This window comes from Hypanus sabinus, chromosome 4 (assembly GCF_030144855.1).
Source record: "Hypanus sabinus isolate sHypSab1 chromosome 4, sHypSab1.hap1, whole genome shotgun sequence".
Lineage (NCBI taxonomy): Eukaryota > Metazoa > Chordata > Chondrichthyes > Myliobatiformes > Dasyatidae > Hypanus > Hypanus sabinus.
In genome coordinates this window covers 92,876,099-92,901,321 of record NC_082709.1, presented here as the reverse complement: position 1 = coordinate 92,901,321, position 25,223 = coordinate 92,876,099, and the positions used below count along the sequence as shown (strand labels likewise).

Here is a 25,223-nt window from a genome sequence, read left to right as displayed (position 1 = left end):
AATAATATTAACTAATGGTCCATTAGAGACTCAGTTGCCCAGATTCTATCTCAATCTTTCTTGCCAGAAATTGCACCTCACCAGCAAATTATTCACTAAAGAGTAAGTTATCTACAGGATGAATGGGAAACTCTTCATCTTGCAGCAAAGTAACTCAAATCTTATTAATTCAACTACCACATCGGATGACATGAAATACTTTTGTATCCACTCTTGCAATGAAGGAAATGCAGCAGCCAATTTGAGTCCAGTAAGGTTTCTGTAAACAGTTGTGATAATAACTGTTAAGTAAATTGGTAAATCAGTTTATTATTGTCACATGTCCCAAAGGTACAGTGAAAAGTTTGATTTGCATACATTTATACAGATCATTACAACAGTGTATTCAGGTAGAGTATGGTAAAACAACAGAGTGCAGAATAAAGTGTTACAGGTATAGAAAAAGTGCATGCGGGCAGACAATAAGGTGCAGGGTCATAGGAGGTAGATTGTGAGGTCAAGAGTCTATCTTACTGTACTAGGGATCCATTCAGTTGTCTTAAAACAGCAAGGTAGAAGATGTCCTAGAGCCTGGTGTTATATGCTTTCAGGCTTTTGAATCTTCTCCCCAGTGGCAGAGGGGAGAGAGACAGTGTGTGTGGGGCCTTTGATTAACAGTGGGATAGAAGCTGTTCTTGAGCCTAGTGCTATGTGTTGAATTATGTCTGCAGTCATATCTTGCGGTCACTGGTAAAACAGTCATGATGCATTTACAGTATGTTGTGCACCCCAGAAAGTTCAATGGTTTATTGACAAAAAATGGTGAGAGTCAAAGGGGACATATCAAATTTCTTTAGTCTCTTGAGGAAGTAGAGGCAGAGGTGAGCTTTCTTTTTCATGGTGTCAGTGTGGTTGTCGAGGAAGGGTGATGTTCACTCCTGGAAGCTTCAGGCTTTCATCCCAGTTAACTTCAGCACTGTTGATGTAGCCAGGAGCATATGAACTATATGAAGTCAATGACCATATCTTTTGTTTTGCTGACATTGAGGGAAAGGCTGTTGTCATGACATAATGCCACTAGGCTCTCTATATCTCCTTCCTACTCTCATTAGTATTTGAGATACACCCACTGCAGTGCTAGCACAAACCTGTAAATGGAGTTGGAGTAGAATCTGTCCATACAGTTGAGAAGAGTAGGGAGCTAAAGATGCAGCCTTGTGCGGTGCCATTGTTGAGAATAATCGTTGGTGGAGATGTTGCATATCCTTATTGATTGAGATCAGCTGGTCAGGAAGTCAGGGAGCTATTTGCAAAGGGAGGTGTGAGTCCCAGGGTCTAAGGCAGCCTTTCTCAACCTTCTTGCCTTGGATGAACCCTTAAAATAATTTTCAGGTCTCAGGAAACCCCTGCATAAAAATAATTATATGTAGAGCTCATGGAATGCAAGTTGTAGATATAATAATCCAAAAATAATTGTCAATGCTCTTTTGAATAGAGAATGAATTCTTAGTCAACCTTTCTTGGAAAAAAATAGTTAAGTTTAGCTTGCCTTTCTTCAGAATCGGAATCAGATTTATTATCAGCAGCATGTGTCGTGAAATTAGTTAACAGCAGCAGCAGTTCAATGCAATACATAAAATAGAAGAAAATAAATGAATAAATTACAGTATATGTATATTGAATAGATTAAAATTGTGCAAAAAACAGAAAGAGTATATACTAAAAAAGTGAGGTTCAATGTCCATTTAGAAATCAGATGGCGGAGGGGAAGAAGCTATTCCTGAATCACTGGAATCACTGGTACAGAATCCTTCAGGCTTCTGTACCTCCTACCTGCTGGTAACAATGAGAAAAGGGCATGCCCTGGGTGCTGGAGGTCCTTAATAATGGATGCTGCCTTTCTGAGACACCGCTCCTTGAAGATGTTCTGTGTAGTTTGTAGGCTAGTACCCAAGATGGAACCGACTTTTTCTTGAAATTACTCTTTCATAAGTTTTAAAACCTCATAAGGCAAACGTAATAAATTTCTCAGTTTAACCATATAACCATATAACCATATAACAATCACAGCACGGAAACAGGCCATCTTGGCCCTCCTAGTCCGTGCCGAACTCTTAATCTCACCTAGTCCCACCTACCCGCACTCAGCCCATAGCCCTCCACTCCTTTCCTGTCCATATACCTATCCAATTTTACCTTAAATGACACAACTGAACTGGCCTCTACTACTTCTACAGGAAACTCATTCCACACAGCTATCACTCTCTGAGTAAAGAAATACCCCCTTGTGTTTCCCTTAAACTTCTGCCCCCTAACTCTCAAATCATGTCCTCTCGTTTGAATCTCCCCTACTCTCAATGGAAACAGCCTATTCACGTCAACTCTATCTATCCCTCTCAAAATTTTAAATACCTCGATCAAATCTCCCCTCAACCTTCTACGCTCCAATGAATAGAGACCTAACTTGTTCAACCTTTCTCTGTAACTTAAGTGCTGAAACCCAGGTAACATCCTAGTAAATCGTCTCTGCACTCTCTCTAATTTATTGATATCTTTCTTATAATTCGGTGACCAGAACTGCACACAATATTCCAAATTTGGACTTACCAATGCCTTGTACAATTTCAACATTACATCCCAACTTCTGTACTCAATGCTTTGATTTATAAAGGCCAGCATTCCAAAAGCCTTCTTCACCACCCTATCTACATGAGACTCCACCTTCAGGGAACTATGCACTGTTATTCCTAGATCTCTCTGTCCCTCTGCATTCCTCAATGCCCTACCATTTACCCTGTATGTTCTATTTGGATTATTCCTGCCAAAATGTAGAACCTCACATTTCTCAGCATTAAACTCCATCTGCCACCGTTCAGCCCATTCTTCTAACCGGCATAAATCTCCCTGCAAGCTTTGAAAACCCACCTCATTATCCACAACACCTCCTACCTTAGTATCATCGGCATACTTACTAATCCAATTTACCACCCCATCATCCAGATCATTTATGTATATTACAAACAACATTGGGCCCAAAACAGATCCCTGAGGCACCCCGCTAGTCACCGGCCTCCATCCCGATAAACAATTATCCACCACTACTCTCTGGCATCTCCCATCTAGCCACTGTTGAATCCATTTTATTACTCCAGCATTAACACCTAACGACTGAACCTTCTTTCTTTCTTTCTAAATCTTTTAATTAATATTAGTAATATGGACAGAATACAGATGATATATTGATAAAGAAATTACCAACATACACATTCCATTACATATGAAAAAAAAACATACATAATAGTTACAATATAAATGAGTTTACCAAGACATAAGCCATAAGATATATGTATGGACATAGTAAATCTAAATATTTCATAATGTATAATATAAAAAAAACAGAAAAAAGAAAGAAAAAAAACAAAAAAAAAATTTATATAATGCAGAATCTAATCTAATAACTATAACTAATAAGTAATATAAAAGAAAAAAAACAAAAGAGAAGGAAAAAAAAACGGGCTGTTTATAATATCTCACAAAAATAAGTATTCATCAATGCCGTCACTTCCGGTCCTCTCAAAATACATAAGCTGAAAGCTGGGAAATCAAATGAACTTGGCACAGGGTCATATTACATCATATGAAAATGTTGAATAAATGGTCTCCATAACTTTTCAAATTTAATAGAAGTCTCAAAAGTACCACTTCTAATTTTTTCTAAATTTAAACATAACATAGTTTGAGAGAACCAATTAAATACAGTGGGAGGGTCAATTTCTTTCCAATTCAACAATATAGATCTTCTAGCCATCAGAGTTAGAAATGCAATCATTCGACGGGCTAAAGAAGATAAATGCAGTGAATCTAACATTGGTAAACCAAAAATTGCGGTAATAGGATGAGGTTGTAAATCAATATTCAAAACCGCAGAAATAATATCAAAAATATCTTTCCAATATTTCTCCAAAAATGAACACGACCAAAACATGTGAGTTAAAGACGCAATTTCAGAATGACATCTATCACAAATAGGACTTATATGAGAGTAAAAATGAGCTAATTTATCCTTGGACATATGGGCCCTATGTACGACCTTAAATTGTATTAGTGAATGTTTGGCACATAACGATGATGTATTAACTAATTGAAGAATTCTATCCCAATTCTCACTAGAAATACTAAAACTAAGCTCTCTTTCCCAATCCTGTTTAGTCTTATAAAGAGGCTCTGAACGTATCTTCATAATTATATTATAAAGTTTTGAAATAAGCCCTTTTTGAAAAGGGTCTAATTCAAATAAACTCTCCAAAGTATCTGAAGGCACAAAATTTGGAAACGTAGAGAGTACAGAACTTAAAAAATGTCTAATCTGTAAATATCTAAAAAAATGAAATCTCGGCAAGTTATATTTGTTGGATAATTGTTCAAAAGACATGAAACAATTATCTAAAAATAAATCAGAAAATCTTAGTAATCCCTTAGTTTTCCAAGCTGAATAAGCTTGATCTATAATGGAAGGGTGAAAAAAACAATTAGATACAATAGGACTATTTAAAACGAATTGAGTCAACCCAAAAAATCTCCGAAATTGAAACCATATACGCAATGTATGTTTAACTATCGGGTTGTCAATTCGTTTCGGCAATTTAGAAAGAGCAAAAGGGAGAGAAGTCCCTAAAATAGAACCCAAAGCATAAGCTGATACCGATTTAGTTTCTAAACTCACCCAACAAGGGCCAAAAGATCCACCCCCATCTTTCAACCAACATAACAAATATCTAATATTAACTGCCCAATAGTAAAATCTGAAATTAGGTAATGCTAACCCGCCTTCCTTTTTTGTCTTCTGTAAATATGTTTTACCTAACCTGGGATTTTTATACTGCCATATATATGAAGAAATTTTAGAGTCAACATTAGTAAAAAAAGATTTTGGGATAAAAATTGGTATCGCTTGAAAAATATATAAAAACTTAGGTAAAATAACCATCTTAATAGCATTAATCCTACCTATTAGGGATAGAGACAAAGGTGACCACTTAGTAAACAAACCTTTAATCTGATCAATTAAGGGTAAAAAATTAAATCTAAATAAATCTTTATGGTTTTTTGTGATTTTGATCCCTAAATAAGTAAAAGAGTCGTTAACTAATTTAAAGGGTAAATTTCCATAAATTGGGACCCATTTATTCAATGGAAACAATTCACTTTTATTAAGATTTAACTTATACCCAGAAAACTCACTAAATTGAGCCAATAATGATAAAACTGCTGGAATGGATTTCTCCGGGTTAGAAATGAATAGTAATAAATCATCTGCATACAAAGATAACTTATGAATATCTGTCCCACGATTAATACCCAAAATATCCTGTGATTGTCTGATGGTAATTGCCAAAGGTTCTAAGGCAATGTTAAATAGTAATGGACTAAGAGGACATCCCTGTCTAGTGCCCCGAAATAGGCGAAAAAAGGGAGATCTTTGATTATTGGTAACCACTGAGGCTACTGGAGTATGATAAATCAATTTAATCCATGATATAAATATCGGACTAAAATTAAACTTCTCCAACACATTAAATAAGTAAGGCCATTCAACTCTATCAAATGCTTTCTCCGCATCTAATGAAATCACGCATTCTGAAGTATCATGTGAGGGAGTATAAACAATATTCAACAATCTCCTAATGTTAAAAAAAGAATAATGATTTTTAATAAAGCCAGTTTGATCATCTGAAATAATTTTGGGTAATACCTTCTCCAATCTAGATGCCAGTAACTTAGAAAAAATCTTGGAGTCTACATTCAATAAAGATATAGGTCTATAAGAAGCACAATTAGTAGGGTCTTTATCTTTCTTCAATATTAGAGAAATGGAAGCTCTATAAAAAGATTGTGGCAAATTCCCTAATCTAATGGCCTCCTCAAAAACCTTACCTAACCAAGGGGAAAGAGTAGCGGAAAAAAATTTAAAAAATTCAACTGTATAACCATCTGGACCCGGTGCTTTCCCAGAATTCATTGAGGAAATAGCCCCCTTAATTTCTACATCCGTAATAGGAGTATCCAATATCAAAAGATCATCAGATGATAACCTTGGAAAATTTAATTTTCCAAGAAAATCAGACATGGTATTATAATCTTGAGGAAATTCAGATTGATACAGGGAGGTATAGAAATCTTGAAATGCCTTATTTATCTCATCATGATTAACTGTCAGATTCCCATTCTGCTGACCAATCTTAGTGATTTGACGTTTAACCAGAGCATTCTTCAATTGACTAGCTAACAGTTTACCAGATTTATCACTATGTATATAAAAATCAGATTTAGTTTTCATTAATTGATTTTCAATCGAGGATGTAAGTAATAAACTATGTTCCATTTGAAGTTCAACCCTTTGTTTGTAAAGCTCCTTACTAGGAGCAATCGAATATTTCTTATCAATCTCTTTAATTTTATCAACCAATAAAAGAGTTTCCATCTTGATACGTTTCCTCAAACCAACAGAATAAGAAATAATCTGTCCACGTATATAAGCTTTAAAAGTGTCCCAAAGTGTTCCGCAGGAAATATCATCTGTAGAATTAGTTGAGAAGAAGAAGTCGATCTGCTCCTCCATAAATTTTATAAAGTCAGAGTCTTGCAACAAGGTAGAGTCAAATCGCCATTGTCTAGCATTAGAAGCTGTATCCGTAAATTTCATAGAAAGTAATAACGGAGCATGATCAGAGATAGCTATAATATCATAGTTACAACCGATTACCAATGGAATAAAACAAGAGTCTACAAAAAAATAATCAATTCTTGAATAAGAGTGATAAACATGTGAGAAAAAAGAAAACTCTTTGTCATTAGGATACCGGAATCTCCAAATATCAAAAACTCCATTGTCAGTCAAAAAAGAATTAATACAAGTGGCCGACTTATTAGGTAAAGTCTGAATAGATAAAGATTTATCCATCAGAGGATTTAAACAACAATTAAAGTCACCACCCATTATTAACTTATATTCGTTTAGATTGGGTAAAGAAGTAAATAAAGACTTAAAAAAGTCAGGACAATCCACATTTGGAGCATAAACATTAACCAAAGCAACCTTTTTATTACAAAGTAAACCCGTAATTAACAAAAATCTGCCATTCGGATCTGAAAAAATATCATGTTGAACAAATGAAATAGAGGAGTCAATAAAAATTGAAACTCCTTTTACTTTAGCATTCGAATTTGCGTGATACTGTTGACCCCGCCAAAATCTAAAAAAACGAAATTTGTCCTCCCTCCTCACATGAGTTTCTTGTACAAAAATGATATGAGCATTAAGTCTTTGGAATACTTTGAAAATCTTCTTTCGTTTAATTGGATGATTTAAACCATTAGTATTCCAAGACACAAAATTAATGGTCTGAGCCATAATTCTATAATCAACCCTTTGGTATAGAAAGGGTTAACCAACTTATAAACTCATGCACCCGGAAGAAGAACAAAAGTAGTGAGAAAACCCGGAAGTGACGACAACACAGACATATTCGAAGTTCAAAAACAGCCCGAATAAAAAAACTAACACAAACTGGTACAAAAAAAATAGAATTAGAAAACAGACCATCCCCCCACCCCCCGAGAAAAAGAGAAAAAGCCAAAATATGACTTAAAAAGAGAAAAAGTAAGACTAATCCTACCCCCATGTCAGCTGAAGAACACTCCATATAAAAAGAATATATATAAAAGAATCACCCCAACTTTAAAAATAAAATCGCTATAATAAAAACCATATTTCTAAGTATAGTTAGTTGTAAAAAGAATAAAAATATAATCACTAAAAAACAATTATAACTCGGGCTCTGGCCCAGACAAAACAAAAAATATTTAAGCTAAGATAAAGTAAAGGTTATGGAGCGAATCCAAAACGGTACTCACTCCATGAGCGTCTCCAGCTGACTTCCTGAACCTTCTTAACTAACCTTTCATGTGGAACTTTGTCAAAGGCTTTGCTGATCTTGAGCTAAGTGCACATGGATTTCACCTTCAACTAAAAATGAGATGATTTCTATCCTTGCTCTTGATGCTTGTTAAACAAGAAAAAGCTTGTTCACAAATGTAAGAAGTTGAAAATTGCAGCAAAATGTTCAGAGGTTCAAAGGTTCAATTTAATGTCAGAGAAATGCATACAATATACATCCTGAAATGCTTTTTCTTCGCAAAACTTCCATGAAAACAGAGAGGTGCCCTGAAGAATAAACAACAGTTAAACGTGAGAACCCTGAAATTCATTGCTTTCCTATGAATGGCAGGATACTCTTCTTTCACAGAAATCCAGAACTTGTCCTGAGGCAGGTTGGTAAATCTCATCTTGAGTACATGATCAGACTGTAGCTCACAAAGTTCTTCCTCTTCTCTCAAAGTGAAGTGTTCAGGCTGAGCAGAAGTTTCAGAGAAAGGGTCCCTCACCCAGTCATACACTTGTGTTGAAAGGGAGAAAAAATACTGTTCAATTTTGTTCTGCAGTTCTTCCAGGTGGTTTTCAATAAGTCTTAAGACTTTCTGACACCCTTTCTCACTTTCAAGCCAAGCAGCAGTGGAAACATTTCAAGATTTCCTTTTGCAGCATGATTTTTCCAAAGATTCAGCTTCTTTTAAAATCCAAGAATCTTGTTACTTGAAGTCAAAGCATTTTCTCCAGGACCTTGCAGAGAATTGTTCAACTGATTCATATGATGAAAAAGGTCTGTTAAGTAGGCTAGTTTCTGCAGCTGTTCTTCATCTTCAAATCACTTAATAAAATCTGTCCTACTATTTTCTTGAAAGTGGTCTTGCAATTCACCTTTTAGCTCAAACACCCTGTTGAGAATTCTTCCTCCGCTAAGCCACTGGATTTATGTATGTAGCAGGGGATTGGTGTGCTCTTTGTCCAGGTTTTCACAGTTTTTAAACATTCTCGAGTGAATTGGTCTTGCTGCTAAATAACTTGCTTCCTGAGCCTTTTAATGACTGTTAACTTGAAAATTATTTTCAAAAGCTTTAATTTGTTTGTTTTGAGATTCCAGTAGTCGTCTAAAATAATCAGCACTTTTACATGTCATACAGCTGTGATTTGTAGTTCAGTGTCTTTTCAATTTTGCTGGAGCCATTGCTACAGTTGTAAGTTGTTTGCCACAGACTGGGCACAATGGAATAGGACAACTCGGATCACCAGTTCATGTAAAACCCATTGATAAGTAGCTTTCATTGTAAAGATATGGTACTGGCTGATTACTTTAGACCCACCAAATGCTTTTGACTCCAGGACTCAGAAGAGGCTGGTGGACTTCTTTAGAGGCATCAGGAGGCAATGAATCACTGTGCAGTCCTGAGACTTCCTATCGTGGAAGGTGGCAAGTCATTGGTGTGTGTGTGTGTGCACCCAGCTAGCAGCTGTCTGCCTCAGGACCCCCCAGAGATACTTTTTACAGTGACCACCCTCTGAGATGGCATGTGCTGGCGATGCACTTTCTCTGCCAGGGACACTGCCTGCAAGAGAGCATATGGCTTCCAGCAGACAGCGTCAACCACACCACTTTGAGGGGACTGTCTCACTTTTACTGAGAACTGTTGAGGGTATGGGGTGTAGACTCATCCAAACATGTTTCTCCTAAGCCTGTGGGGGACGATGCTCTAGATGCGAGGGGGCTGGTCCCAATCCTAATACAGTGGGTGTCGAGGGACCTTGGGGAAGTGGAAAGATTCACCACCTGATTGTCCGGAAGTGCTCGTCGGACCCAAGCCTCAGGATATCATGCAGGAGAGGGTCCCACGCAACGTGAGCTATTTCGTGGGGATGCCCACCATGACCTTCCATGACATTCCAAAGCATTTCTTGTATGGGCTGCTCTGGCTACCTTTCACTTCCTTGCCTTCATCTAACAACCAGACTCACCTTGGCGGTCTGTTTTACCATCTGGCAGCACAGGAGGTCAGCAGTGAAAATCAATTTTATATAGGGGTCCTTCCTCTGTACATTGGGGCCCTGGGGTGGAAGGTGTTGCATTGGGCAGTACCGTACAACAGGTTTTTAAGCATTAGAGTTAAGGTTACTGTTCACCGGTCCATTCTGTGGATGAAAGGAGTCAGTGTACCATGCTTAAGTGGAGTGTGAGAGGTTGCAGCCCCTGTTTAAGTATCTGAAGGGTCTGCTGCTCAGGTTCTGGTTGTACTTCAGCCCCATGCTCCTTGTATACGGGCACCCAGTACAGATGGGGTCAGGTCATGAGGAGGATCTACTGGTGGGGCTTGCCCCTGGGCCTGGCAAAGATGGCCATTCATGGATCTAGGCATCAGAAGGTCGAGGGCTCTGCCAGGGCCAACTGCCTGCCCCTCTTTTGAGAATATGTTCATGTTCGTGTCCTTGGAGGAGAGACTACAATGGGTCATTTCTGGGAGTGGTGGGCCCCCAGGGAATTGACTGTTTTGTAGACAGTAATAATCATATTTTAATTTGAATTTATTCACTGTCTTCAAAATATTTGATGTTTGTACTTTATGTATATAAACTTTTATAGTTTTGTAAAAAAAAACAGACTTTTTGTGTCTATTGTTGCACTAGTGCAGTGAAATGACTCAGAAGATTGTAATTCTTCATCATTAACCTTATCAGAATTGTCCTTAGGCCTAGGCTTAGAATCCTCCTCTTCCATCCCACACCTCCTCTTCGAAAATCACCACACTAGACAGTCTTCAGAATGAAAATTTTCCTCCAATTTTTGACTACACTGATAAAGTTTGTTTGCTCCCTTAAGTCAGTCATGGCTCATCAGGGGAAATTGGGGGAGGTAATTTGGGAGGGAGAGGCTGACATCATGGCCCAAATTGGGCGAGTCCATTCAATAATTGGAAAACGCAGTTAATGCTCCTCATCAGCCTACCGTCTGTCCCTCTGCAATATAGCACTCACCAATTATCAGTCTACAGTACTCCCCTCCACTGTGCTCACCAAAAAGTTATCAAGGGCCTCCCCTCTCATATGTTTAAAAATTGAAAATGGACTCAAGCAAGTAAACACGGTCCTACTGCACACTGTCATACTGGGCTGAGAGTCCTCGAATGAGATTGCTAACAGGTCTGCGTGCTCACTGCCCATCGCTGAGAGTGCAAACATCGCATGTTGTGCAAAGTTTAAAAAATAATGTTTGTTTATTTTTTAATCGCGATCGCTTGCGAAACCCCTAAGGCTGCACCAAACTCTGGTTAAGAAACCCTGGTCCAGGGTTTGGAGATGAGTTTGCTTGGAATTATAATATTGAAGGCAGAGCCGTAATCAATAAACAGTAGTCTAATGTAGGTGTCTTTACTGTGCAGGTGCTCCAGAGATGAGTGTAGATTAAGGTAGCCAAGGTTTCAGTGTAAGTCAAGTTACAGTGAGTGAAGATTGACTGGGATGCTGCAGTTGATGTGCGTCATGACCGGCCAGAGCAATAAATAATGGGCAGGGTATTTGTGAGAATTCCTCTGCACTTTCTGTTAAGGTGGTTAATTTATTTAGTGCCATCAAATATTTAATTCGGTAATTTAACTTAATGATAGTGATAAAATAAAAAGCAGAGAAAATGCTCTGTGGTTCATTCTGAGAACAGTAATTAGTTCAGATCTGCGATCTTACTGGTTGTGAAAATAGTTCTCATGTTTTAGGATGATGACAACTTTCTCAAATAAGATCCCTGGAATACAGCAAAAGATGGGTTATAATTTTAGCTTTTATATGTAGCTTTCATTGAACTTATATCTCTGAAACAGCATGTGGGATTTCTTTAGTATTTGGTCCATATTGTTTAAATTACGTTTGTCAGATTTCTACAAAATGGAAGATAGTATTGGTGCCATTCACCATTATATTTGCAATTCCAACTTACTATTGCTATTTACTGTAATATATTCTTCCCTTTATACTGTGCATTGTGCTTCTAGTTTTCATGTCAGTTAACAAGGATATAAATAAAAGCAAAGATGTACTGCTGAGGCTTTATAAGGCATTGGTCAGAGAGCATTTGGAATATTGTGAGCAGTTTTGGGTCCTTATCTAACAAAAGATGTGTTGGCATTGGAGAGGATCCAGAGGAGGTTCATGAGAATGATCCCAGGAATTAAAAGGTTAATGTATGAGGAGCATTTGATGGCTCTGGGCCTGTACTTGATGGAGTTTTAAAAATGAGTGATGATTTGAAAGGCCTAAATAGAGTGGATGTGGTACACATATTTCTTATTGTGGGGCAGTTTAGGACCAGAAGGCATAGACTCACAATAGGCGGACATCCATTTAGAACAGAGATGAGGAATTTCTTTAGCCCGAGGGTAGTGAATCTGTGGAATTCATTATCATAGGCAGCTATGGAGGCCAGGTCACTGGGTATATTTAAAGCAGAAGTTGATAGGATCTTCAGTAGTCAGGGCATCACAGGTCTCAGGAAGAAGGGAAAAATGGGGTTGAGAGGAATAATAAATCAGTCATGTTGGGATGGCAGAACAGACTCGATGGGCTGAACAGTCTAATTCTGTCCTATGTCTTATGGTCTTAACAAAGGTGTTGGGTTTTTCCAAAAGCTCCAGTGTAACGTGTTTTGGTACATGCTTGATTGATCCCTCACGAGTATCAATATTGCTAAAAATGAATCATGCATAGTAGTGCTTATGCTATTTTACATGAGGGCATTTTAAAATTTGAAAATCAAATCAGTCAAAAGTTGTTTTATTCTGCTGTTTCTGCACAAATCAAAGTAGCAAGGGGGTCAAGTTTTTGGCAATAGATTACTGGCTTGTGTTAGAGAACTAAGATATCTTTTGAAAACTCTTTATTTAGGTATCTCTGAATGGTAGACACATTCTGGACTACCCGCATCGATTAGAAGATTGGAAGCCAGACACTGTTATAGTTTTTGGAGATATAGAAGTAGAAAGTATTGACGTTCTTAAACTTTGAATCGGAGACAAGGTAAATATGTTTAATCCCATGAATACAAAATGAAAGTAGTGAAAGAAAGATTATGTAAAGTAGTGCTGACAGCTTAATATCAGAATCAGATTCAGATTTAATATCACCAGCACATGTCGTGAAATTTGTTAACTCTGCGGCAGCAGTGCAGTGCAATACATAAGTAGTGCAAAAACAAAAATAAAGTAGTAGTGAAGTAGTGTTCATGGGTTCCGTTTCCATTCAGAAATTGGATGGCAGAGGGGAAGAAGCTGTTCCTGAATCACTGAGTGTGTGCCTTCAGACTTCTGTACCTCCTCCTGATGGTAACAATGAGAGGTGGGCATGTCCTGGGTAATGGAAGCTGCTTATCTGAGGCAATTCCCCATGGAGATGCCCTGGATACTACAGAGGCTAGTACCTGTGTTTGAGCTTACTAAGTTTACAACTCTCTGTAGCTTACTTCAATCCTGTGCAGTAGACCCCCACCTCCCCCCCCACCCATTTCCAGGTGGTGATGCAGCCAGTCGGAATGCTTCTATGGTGCACCTATAGAGGTGTTTGAGACTTTTAAGTGACAAGCCAAATCTCCTCAAACTCCTGATGAAATGTAGCTGCTATCTAGTCTTCATAGCTGCATCAATATCTCTGGACCAGGTTATATCCTCAGGAACTTGAAATTGCTCTCTCCCTCCACTTCTGATCCCTCTGAGGATTGGTTTGTGTTCCCTCGTCTTACCCTTTCTGAAGTCCACAATCAGCTCTTTGGTCTTCCTGACGTTGAGTGTACGGTTGTTGCTGCAACCCCACTCAACTAGCTGGTATACCTTACTCCTGTATGCCCCCTCATCACCATCTGAAATTCTGGCAGCAATGGTTGTATGTCAGCAAATTTATAGATGGCATTTAAGCTATACCTAGCCACATAGTCATGGGTACAAAGAGAGCAGAGGTCTAAGCACACATCCCTGAGGTGTTGCAGTGTTGATTATTAGCGAGGTGAAGATGTTATTACCAATTTGCACAGATTGTGGTCTTCTGGTTAGGAAGTTGGGGATGCAGTTGCAGAGGGAGGTACAAAGTCCCAGGTTCTGTAGCTTTTTGATCAGGACTGTAGGACTGATGGTGTTAATGAACAGCATACTGACGTAGGTATTTGTATTGTCCATGTGATCCAAGGCTGTGTGGAGAGCCATTGAGATTGTGTTCATTGTAGACCTATTGTGGTGATAGGCAAACTGCAGTTGGTCAGGTCCTTGCTGAGACAGGAGTTAATTTTAGCCATTACCAACTTCTCAAAGCATTTCATCATCGTAGATGTGAGTGCTACTGGCCAATAGTCATTAAGGCAGCTCACACTGCTCAAATTGAGCACTGGTATAATGATTGCCCTTTTGAAGTAGGTGGGTACTTCTGACCACAGCAGTGAGATTGAAAATATCTTTGAATACCCCACTAATTAGTTGGCGCGCTTTCAGAGCCTTACCAGGTACTCCATCAGGGCCTGCCGCTTTGCAAGATTCACCCAACCATCAGCCTCTGAGACAGAGATCACAGAGTGCAGCAGGGATCTCACAGCTGTAGTTTTATTCTCCCTTTCAAAGTGAGCATGAAAGGCATTGAGCCCGTAGTAAAGCATCACTGCCATTCATGATACTGGGTTTTGCTTTGTAGGAGGTAATGGCCTGCAAACCCTGCCAGAGGTGAGATGTCACCGCCAGACTCACTCAGAATTGTTTCTTAGCTCCTGATATAGCCCTTTACAAGTCATACCTGGTTTGACAGGCTTGGGTCACCTGTCTTAAATGTCATAGATCTAGCCCTCAGCAGACTACAAACTTCCTGAGTCATCCATGGCTTTTGGTCTGGGAATGTACAGCAAGTTTTCATAGGCACACACTCATCCACACAGGTGTTAATGAAGTCAGTAATAACTGCATCCAGACTTGAAGATGAATCCCTGAATACAGTCCAGTCCACCGATTCAAAGCAGACCTATAAGTACTCTGGTGCTTCCCTTGTCCATACCTTGGTGTTGTAGTCAGTCTCTATCTATATAACCATGCATGCTATTTGGAATGATTGGACTATTTTCCAGTGTTTTTCCAATACTAATAATATTTCTGAAATCTTAATTGCTGGTGTCATGTAGTATTTAGGAATATGCAGTCTGTGAAAGACATGTCCATGAACAGTTACACAGGCTTAGCTTTGAAGAAATTGTTAAAATATGGAAATAAATTCAGATCATCCTAAAGGTACAGGCTGGACTTTCATTGCTAATTGGGTATAGAAAGGATAACAAATGTAAAGCTACTCACTTTACATTGCAAACATTAACATGCATTATTTCTTATATTCACAAATTTGAGTAAGTTGCCCTCGTAACAAGTTTTTCAAATATATAATTGATGTAATATAGAAAGAAAGAAATGCACTCCACATTTGTGCACCCATCATTTCATGCTATATATTCAAACTGTTAAGATACTTGAGAAACATGAAATTAACATCAACAGTGATTCATTAGTTTCAATTTGATTGCTGATATGAATATTACTGAGGAAATAGAAAAAGTCTGCTCCCAACTGGAAACACATGGGATTTCATGTAGAAGAAATAGATAGTTGTTTCAGGGAGATAGTCACCCCTAGGAGTCAGGAGATGGGTAGTTGGGAGACTGTCAGGAGAGGGAAGGAGAATAGACAGGAAGAGCAGAGCACCCCTTGGCCGTTCCCATCAACAATAAGTGTACCGTTTTGGATACTTTTGGTGGGAGCAACCTACCAGGGACAAGTTGCAGTGGTTGTGTCTCTGGCACTGAGACTGGACCCTCAGCTCAGGAGGGAAAAGAGGAGAGCAGTAGTGATAGGGGACTCAGTAGTTAGGGGGACAGAGAGGAGGTTCTGTGGAAGAGAGCGAGAATCCTGGATGGTCTGCTGCCTTCCTGGTGTCAGGGTCCACGATATCGTGGATCGAGTTCTCAGTATTCTCAAGAGGGAGGGTGAACAGCCGGATGTCGTGGTCCATGTAGGGACCAATGATGTGGGTAGGAAGAGTAAGGAGGTCCTGAAAGGGAGCTAGGTGCAAAGTTAAAGGACAGGACCTCCAGTACAGCAATCTCAGGATTGCTACCAGTGCCACGTGCAGGTGGGTTTAGAAATAGTAAGGTAGTGCAGATCAACACGTGGCTGAAGACATGGTGCAGTAGGGAGGGCTTCAGATTTGTAGATAATTGGGCAGTTTTCCAGGGAAGGTGGGACCTGTTCCGGCAGGATGGTTTACATCTGAACTGGAGGGGGATAAGTATTCTTGCAGGTAGATTTGCTAGAGAGGCTGCAGTGGATTTAAACTAGATACGAGGGGGGAGGGGAACCAGAGTGTAGGAACAGATGTATGGGAGAAGGAAGAAAAAGAAGACAGTAAAGTCTTTGTACTGTTAGAGATAAACAGAGAGGAAGAGGTGGAGAATTTCTTAAATGCATTTATTTTAATGCTAGGAGCATTGTAAGAAAGGTGGATGAGCTTAGAGCATGGATTGATACCTGGAAATATGATGTTGTAGCTATTAGTGAAAAATGGTTGTAGGAGGGGTGTGATTGGCAACTAAATATTCCTGGATTTCGTTGCTTCAGGTGTGATAGAATCGGAGGGACAAGAGAGGGAGGTGTTGTGTTGCTTGTCAGAGAAAATATTACAGCGGTGCTCTGGCAGGATAGATTAGAGGGCTTGTCTAGGGAGACTATTTGGGTGGAATTGAGGAATGGGAAAGGTGTAGTAACACTTATAGGGGTGTATTATAGACCACCTAATGGAGAGCGAGAATTGGAGGAGCAAATTTGCAAGGAGATAGTAGATATTTGTAGTAAGCACAGGGTTGTGATTGTGGGAGATTTTAATTTTCCACACATAGACTGGGAAGCCCATACTGTAAAAGGCATGGATGGTTTGGAGTTTGTAAACTGTGTGCAGGATAGTTTTTTGCAGCAATACATAGAGATACCAACTAGAGAAGGGGCAGTGTTGGATCTTCTGTTAAGGAATGAAATAGGTCAGGTGATGGAGGTATGTGTTGGGGAATACTTTGGATCCAGTGGTCACAATGCCATTAATTTCAATATAATTATGGAGAAGGATAGGACTGGACCCAAGGTTGAGATATTTGATCGGAGAAAGGCTAACTTTGAGGAGATGTGAAAGGATTTAGAAGGAGTGGATTGGGACAATTTGTTTTATGGGAAGGATGTAATAGAGAAATGGAGGTCATTTAAAGGTGAAATTTTGAGGGTACATTCCTGAGGGTACATTTTGAGGGTATATTCCTGTTAGGTTGAAAGGAAAGGTTAAAAGTTGGAGAGAGCCATGGTTTTCAGGGGATATTGGAAACTTGGTTAGGACAAAGAGAGATATCTGCAATAAAAATAGGCAGAATGGAGTAAATGAGGTGCTCAAGAAATATAAAGAATGTAAGAAGAAACTAGAAAAGCTAAAAGAAGATACGAAGTTGCTTTGGCAAGTAAGGTGAAAGTAAATCCGAAGTGTTTCTACAGTTACATTAAGGGCAAAAGGATAGTGAGGGATAAAATTGGTCCCTTAGAGAATCAGAGTGGACAGCTATGTGTGGAGCCGAAAGAGATGGGGGAGATTTTGAACAATTTCTTTTCTTCGGTATTCACTAAGGAGAAGGATATTGAATTGTGTAAGATAAGGGAAACAAGTAGGGAAGTTATGGAAACTATGAGGATTAAAGAGGAGGAAGTACTGGCACTTTTAAGGAATATAAAAGTGGATAAATCTCCGGGACCTGACAGGATATTCCGTAGGACCTTGAGGGAGGTTAGTGTAGAAATAGCAGGGGCTCTGACAGAAATATTTCAAATGTCATTAGAAACGGGGATGGTGCCGGAGGATTGGCATATTGCTCATGTGGTTCCATTTGTTTAAAAGGTTCTAAGAGTAAACCTAACAATTATGGGCCTGTCAGTTTGACGTCAGTGGTGGGTAAATTAATGGAAAGTATTCTTAGAGAGGTTATATATAACTATCTGGATAGACTGGATCTGATTAGGAACAGTCAACATGGATTTGTGCGTGGAAAGTCATGTTTGACAAATCTTATTGAATTTTTTGAAGAGGTTACGAGGAAAGTTGACGAGGGTAAAGCTGTGGATGTTGTCTATATGGACTTCAGTAAGGCCTTTGACAATGTTCCGCACGGAAGGTTAGTTAGGAAGGTTCAATCGTTAGGTATTAATATTGAAGTAGTGAAATGGATTCAACAGTGTCTGGATGGGAGATGCCAGAGAGTAGTGGTGGAGGCCGATTTGTCAGGTTGGAGGCCGGTGACTAGAGTTGTGCCTCAGGTATCTGTACTGGGTCCATTGTTGTTTGTCATATACATTAATGATCTGGATGATGGGGTGGTAAATTGGATTAGTAAGTATGCAGATGATACTAAGATAGATGGCATTGTGGATAATGAAGTAGGTTTTCAAAGCTTGCAGAGAGATTTAGGCCAGTTAGAAGAGTGGGCTGAACGATGGCAGATGGAGTTCAATGCTGATAAATGTGAGGAGCTACATTTTGGTAGAAATAATCCAACTAGGACATACATGGTAAATGGTAGGGCATTTAAGAATGCAGTAGAACAGAGTGATCTAGGAATAATGGTGCATAGTTCCCTGAAGGTGAAATCTCATGCGGATTGTGTGATGAAGAAAACTTTTGGTATGTTGGCCTTTATAAATCAGAGCATTGAGTATAGGAGTTGGGATTTAATGTTAAAATTGTCCAAGGCATTGTTAAGGCCAAATTTGGAGTATTGTGTACACTTCTGGTCACTGAATTATAGGAAAGATGTCAACAAAATAGAGAGAGTACAGAGAAGATTTACTAGAATGTTACCTGGGTTTCAGCACTTAAGTTACAGGGAAAGATTGAACAAGTTAGGTCTTTATTCTTTGGAGCATAGAAGGTTGAGGGTGGACTTGATAGAGGTATTTAAAATTATGAGGGGAATAGATAGAGTTGGCGTGGATAGGCTTTTTCCTTTGAGAGTAGGGAAGATTCAAACAAGAGGACATGAGTTGAGAGTTAGGGGGCAAAAGTTTAAGGGTAACACGAGGGGGAATTTCTTTACTCAGAGAGTGGTAGCTGTGTGGAACGAGATTCCAATAGAAGTGGTAGAGGCAGGTTCGGTATTGTCATTTAAAGTAAAATTGGATAGGTATATGGACAGGAAAAGAATGGAGGGTTATGGGCTGAGTGCAGGTCAGTGGGACTAGGTGAGAGTAAGCGTTCGGCATGGACTGGAAGGGCCGAGATGGCCTGTTTCCGTGCTGTAATTGTTATATGGTTATCTGGTTATAAGAACATAGTTATTAAATGCAAAAGTTACCAGAATCATAGAATATAAGCTTAATATCGAGCATATCATCTGGAAGTTTTCTGATGGCACTCTGATTTTCTGAGGGTGTGAATTATCAGCTGAAGTTGGGCAAACTGGGACTTAATTGAGGGGTGGCCATGTCTTGTATAAAAACATGAGAGAAAGAGACAGAATGAGTGCACATGGTCTTTTCCCCAGGGAGGAGTAACAAAACTTGGAGGGCATAGGTTTAAGGTGAGAGGTGAAAGATTCAAAAGGAAATTGAAGAACAATTTCATGCAGAAGGTGATGCATATTTGGAATGAGCTACCAGAGGAATTGTTTAAGGCAGATACAATAATAACATTTAAAAGACATTTATACTAGGAGAGACATGGACATATCCTGCTTCCATCTGGCAAATATGGTACCGCAACATTAAACACAAAATACACTGCAGATGCTGGGGTCAAAGCAACACATACAACAAGCTGGAGGAACTCAGCAGGTCGTCAGCATCTGTGGAAACGATCAGTCAACGTTTTGGGCCGAGTCCTGACGAAGGGTCTTGGCCTGAAACGTTGACTGCTCGTTTCCACGGATGCTGCCCGACCTGCTGAGTTCCTCCAGTTAGGTACCGCAGTATTGCAGCCAGGACCATAGCCAGGCTATGTATGGGACATCTTCTTTCTACAAGCCACTAGACTTATAAAGCTACATGTCTGTATATTGTCATTATGCAAATATGTTTACTCTATCATGTTTTGGGACAGATGTAAGATTTAAATAAATTCAAGTTCAAATTCAAATGAGACTAACTGGGTGGGCACCATGATCAACATGAACAATTTGGGCCAAATGGCCCATTTCTATGCTGACTCTGATCAAACTGAGTGGAAATGAAAGTTGGGATGAAGGTGCAAAGTGACTTCAGGAGGAAATGGAAAAGTGAATGGCAATGTTGTGGCAGGTAGGGTATAATGTGGAAAAATGTGAGGTTATCTATTTCAGTATTTTTCTCAGCTGGTGAGAGATTGTGAAATGCTGATATTCAAAGTATACTGTATTCTGTACACAAGTAACTGAAAGCTAAAATGCAATTTCAGCAAGTAATTTGGAAGGCAAATGGTGGCATTTATTACAAGACGTTTCATAAAAAGCATAAAATTGTACAACTGCAATTACTTAGCTTGTTGCTGATATCACACCAGAAGTTTTTTTTAAATACAGTTTTGATCCTCTAATCTAAAGATGGATGTACTTGAGGAAAGGCAGTAACGATTCACTGGACTGGTTCCTGGTATTGTTGTTTTGTAATATTAGGAGGAATAGTTAGGGCATTTTTCTCCAGAGTTTAGATGTGACCTCAAACACAACAAAATCTTAGAGGGCTCGATAGATAGATTTGGAGAGGGTGCTTTATCCTGGCTGAGCAGCCACAGTTTAAAAAGGAAGATGTTGGAGTCAATTTTTAAGGAGTTGGTTTTGGGGTGCTTGGACGCACATGATAAAGTAGGCCATAGTCAGCATGGTTTCCTCAAAGGAAAAACTAGGCTGACAAATCTGTTGGTATTCTTTGAGCAGGATAGACAAAGGGGAATTGGTGGATGTTATGTACTTGTATTTTCAGAAGGCCTTTGACAATGTGTCACACATGAGGCTGCTTAACAAGTTGCAAGCATTCTAGAAAGATTCTAACATGGATAAAGCAATGGCTGATTGGCAGGAGGCAAAGACTGTGAATAAAGGAAGCCTTTTCTGGTTGGCTGCCAATAACTTGTGGTGTTCCACAGGGGTCTGTGTCCAAAGGGGTATATGTCAATAACTTAGGTGACAGAATTGATAGCTCTGTTTGCAGGTGATACAAAAATAGGTGAAGGGCACGTGGTTTTGAGGAAGTAGAGTGGCTTCAGAAGGACTTAACGGATTAGGAGAATGGGCAAAGAAGTGGCCGATGGAATAGAGTGTTGGGAGGTGCATGGTCATGTCCTTTGGTCGAAGAAATAAAAACAGACTATTTTCTAAATGGAGAGAAAATTCAAATATTTGAGGCAAGGAGAGATTTTGGGAGTTTTTGTGGAGGATTCCTTAAAGGTTGACTTGCAGATTAAGTTGGTGATAAGCAAGCTGAATGCAATGTTAGCATTCAGATTCAGATTCAGTTTATTGTCATTTAGAAACCACAAATGCAATGCATTTAAAAAAATGAGACAATGTTCCTCCAGAATGATATCACAAAAGCACACGACATAACAGACTACACCAGAAGATCCACATAACGTTTGGAAATCCCCAAATCCAGAGTCCAGAGAGGCTGCTGCGTATTAATATCGCGCTACCATCTTGGTGCGTTTCCCGGAAAGGAGCTCCAAATCCACCAGACAAAACAAGACCAAAAACTAAAGCTACAAGACCTGCACAAAACCACATAATTACAACATATAGTTACAACAGTACAAACAATAGCATAATTGATAAAAAAAAACAGACCATGGACACAGTAAAAATAGTCCAAAGATGTTAAAAGGCAATAAGTTTGAAAGAAACCACCACACAGTTTCCACAAGTCCTCAGGGTCCCGATAAACTTGCCATCCCACGCCAGCAGCAGAAGGGAATACCCCTGCTATGGACTTCCACGGTGCCACCCGACTCAGCCTCGCAGATGCAGCACACAATGAAAGCTCCATTGAACCCAGCCTCGCAGACACAGCACACACTGAAAGCACCCTGACCGCAGCGGACTCTGAGTCCGTCTAACCTGCGAGCCTCCGACCATCCCCTCCGGCACAACTTCTCCGAGCACCATCCTCTGCTGAGCGTATTAAGATGCCCTCACCAACGGCCACCGGCAACGCGACCCAGAGGACTGGGGGCCTGTTCTCCTCAGCAGAGACCCAGACCTTAGCAGCAGCAGCAATGAAGAGGGCCTTTCTGGAGATTTCCAGATGTTCCTCCATGCTCCCACGTCTGTTTTTCATCAGATTAGGATTGCACATGGTACCCCGCTTAAAAAATAACATATCAGCTCCGGAGTGGCTGCTGCAAGCTGCATCTGCTGCCACCTTGGCTCTCTTGACAGAGGACTAGAATATAAAAGCAAGGATGTAATAAGGCTTTATAAAGCACTGGTGAGGCCTCGCTTGGAGTATTGTGAGCAGTTTTGGGCCCCTTAAGAAAGGATGTGCTGCCATTGGAGAGGGTTCAAAGGAGGTTCATGAAAATGGTTACGGTATTCAAAGGTTTGTCATATGAAGATCGCTTGATGGATCTGGTCCTGTACTGACTGGAATTCAGAAGAATGAGGGATGTCTTCATTGAAACCTATTGAATACTGAAAGGGTGGATGTGGAGAGAATGTTTCCTGTGGTGGCGGAGTCCAAGACCAAAGCCTCATATTAGAGAGGTGTCCTTTTAGAATGAAGATGTAGAATTTCTTCAGCCACAGAGTGGTAAATCTGTAGAATTTGTTGCCATAGCTGGCTGTGGAGGCCAACTCATTGAATATATTTAAGGCAGAGGTTGATAGATTCTGGATTAGTCAGGACATCAAAAGGATTTGGGGAGAAGGCATGAGATTGGGGTTGAGAGGAAAAATGATGAAACGGCAGGCAGAGCAGACTCGATGGGCCAAATGGCCTAAAATTCTGCTCCTGTATCTTATGGTCTTATGAGATGTTTAGAACTGAAATAAAGAGAAATTTCTATACTCAAAGAATGGTAGATCTTTGGAATTCTCTAGCCTGTAAGGTTATGGGCATTGATTCCATTCAAAGCTATGAGAAATAGGTTAATAGATGAATGGAGAGATATATGGGATAGGTCAGAAAAAGAGAGCTGGGGTAGAAGGTTAATTGTGATCTTGTTGAATGGCAGAACATACTTGAGGGACTGAATTACGTTTTCTTGCTCCTATTTCTTATGGTAGTCCACCTCCATTCATTTCTATTGTATTGCTATTTGCCTTGTATTAATCTCCAATTCATTATAGTATAATTATAGACTTTATTTATAATCAATTATTTTGTAATTTGTTACATTTGAATTAAACAGTGCATTTATATTAATTTGCTATACTGCAATTAACAGTTCAGTTATAATGTTATACTGCAATTAATTGCTGCATTTGTATTCAATTTGTAAATTCCTTGCCTTGTATACCCAGCCTTCCATAGTAGTGTTAGCACATACAAACTGCTGGAAGAAATCAGCAAGGTTGAATCACACATCAAGAATGAAGGGGAATAAACAACTTACAGGACCTCTGCCACTTTCCTTTTGAATTCTGATGAAGATCTCCGCTCAAAATGTCAACCACTTATTCCCCTCCATAGATGCTGTGTGACATATTGAGTTCCTCCAGCATTTTGTGGGTATTGCTCAAGATTTTGGGCATCTGCAGAATTTCATGTGTTTCTAGCAGTATTAAGTTTTGATTTAAAAAGAAATCCATTAAAATCTGCAACTGCTGCATTTTCAATGAGAGGTTGGAAATGTGGCCAGACACCTATGCATGCCAAAATTGCTGCAGGCTATTCATAACAAATCCTGGACTCATTTAATTTAAATGATATTGCTAAGTATAAAGCCAGGAGCTGTCCAGCAAGAGATTTAGTAGATCGGCACTTTAGTTGCTCACCAAAAGTTGTTGCCCTGTTAGAACAGATTCATATACTTTTTTTCTAATCCAGAATTTATGACCACTTTGCTACCTAATTTACTACACTGTTCATAACTTGCATGTTCCTAATTTTTCATACCACCTTTTATCCAATATGTGCAAATATCGTACCACAGTTCAGTTCCCCAGGTATATCCATTTTATTGCTTACTGGTAACCTCAAATTCTGTTTCTCAATTTATTACTTTTCCATTTAAACTCTGCATTTATCACCACTCTAAATGTATATCCATTATGTTAAAACCGTTACTGCCTTACAGGTATATTAATTGCATAATTATTTTTGCACCTAATTATCACATTGTGATTTGACATGGCACTCATACCAATTATTTACAGTGCAATTAATCTCATGCATGTATACTCAGTTATCACAATCATTAAACTCCATGTGTCCCTAATTTATTACTCTATTATTAATGTTACACATTCAGTTAATTTCAAATTTAATGCACAAACATTAATCTAATGTGTTTCATTATGGTCATTAAACTCTGCATTTATTTCCGCTTCATGACAGTATCATTAACCATTATGTTAATACTCAATTTATTACATTATCTTGCAATGGATATTGCCATTAATTTCATGTTTACCTTCTCCCTTTCCCTCAACCTTCTAGGATAGCAACTGAATGAAATTTACAAAGCAAGGTTGAATTACACATCAGGAATAAAAGCACAAGAATTTCATCCTTTTTATTTTGGGATATGTTTATTTGTGTGACTTTCCTTCTATTTATTATGAAGCAGATATTGGTTACTTTAAATATAAAGGAATGAAAGGGAGCTGTGTTGTGTTTGTTGAAGAGTTACTTCCATTTGGCTTCAGTATTCAATCTACACAATTTTCTATTAGTTTATTGAAATAAACTTTAACAAACTTACTGCATTCACTTTGTCTTTATTTACAGTTTTTGTTTAATTCAAAACAAGTATTACTTAAGCGAGAGAGAGAGATCCAAATTTAAAGAGGAAACAGACTGGCCTTAAAAAGAAGGCGGGTAAAATGGAATGAATTGTCTTCAAAATTTCAACAAGTTAATGGAGTGAATTATCGAAGAACATGTGATATAGATTTTGAGATCAGCATGTGTAATGAGAGAAATGGTAGACTGTTACAAAGAGTGCAATTCAAGAGATCTGGCAAAAGTGGAAGTAATAGATCTCAGCCAAAATGGGTTCGTGAAAGGCAGGTCATGTCTAATAGGCTTAGTGGAATGCTCTGAGATACAATAACTGATTGCCTTTGTATTTTGACTTT

At 39.0% G+C, this 25,223-nt stretch overlaps 1 protein-coding gene across 2 annotated transcripts in view; it reads left to right on the top strand.

The window, feature by feature from the left end:
- The window catches only part of LOC132392311 (uncharacterized), a 100,357-nt gene extending 75,432 nt beyond the window's left edge, over window positions 1–24,925 (top strand). Inside the window, exons 5-6 of one of the 2 annotated variants that reach the window (XM_059966133.1) lie at window positions 12,803–12,934; window positions 24,583–24,923. In XM_059966133.1, the coding sequence (XP_059822116.1) occupies window positions 12,803–12,922 (120 nt within the window). In that variant the 3' untranslated portion in view covers window positions 12,923–12,934; window positions 24,583–24,923. Of the gene's footprint in view, window positions 1–12,802; window positions 12,935–24,582 lie in introns of both variants that reach the window. The other variant, XM_059966134.1, reaches the window with a different exon arrangement.
- Window positions 24,926–25,223: the final 298 nt, after the last annotated feature.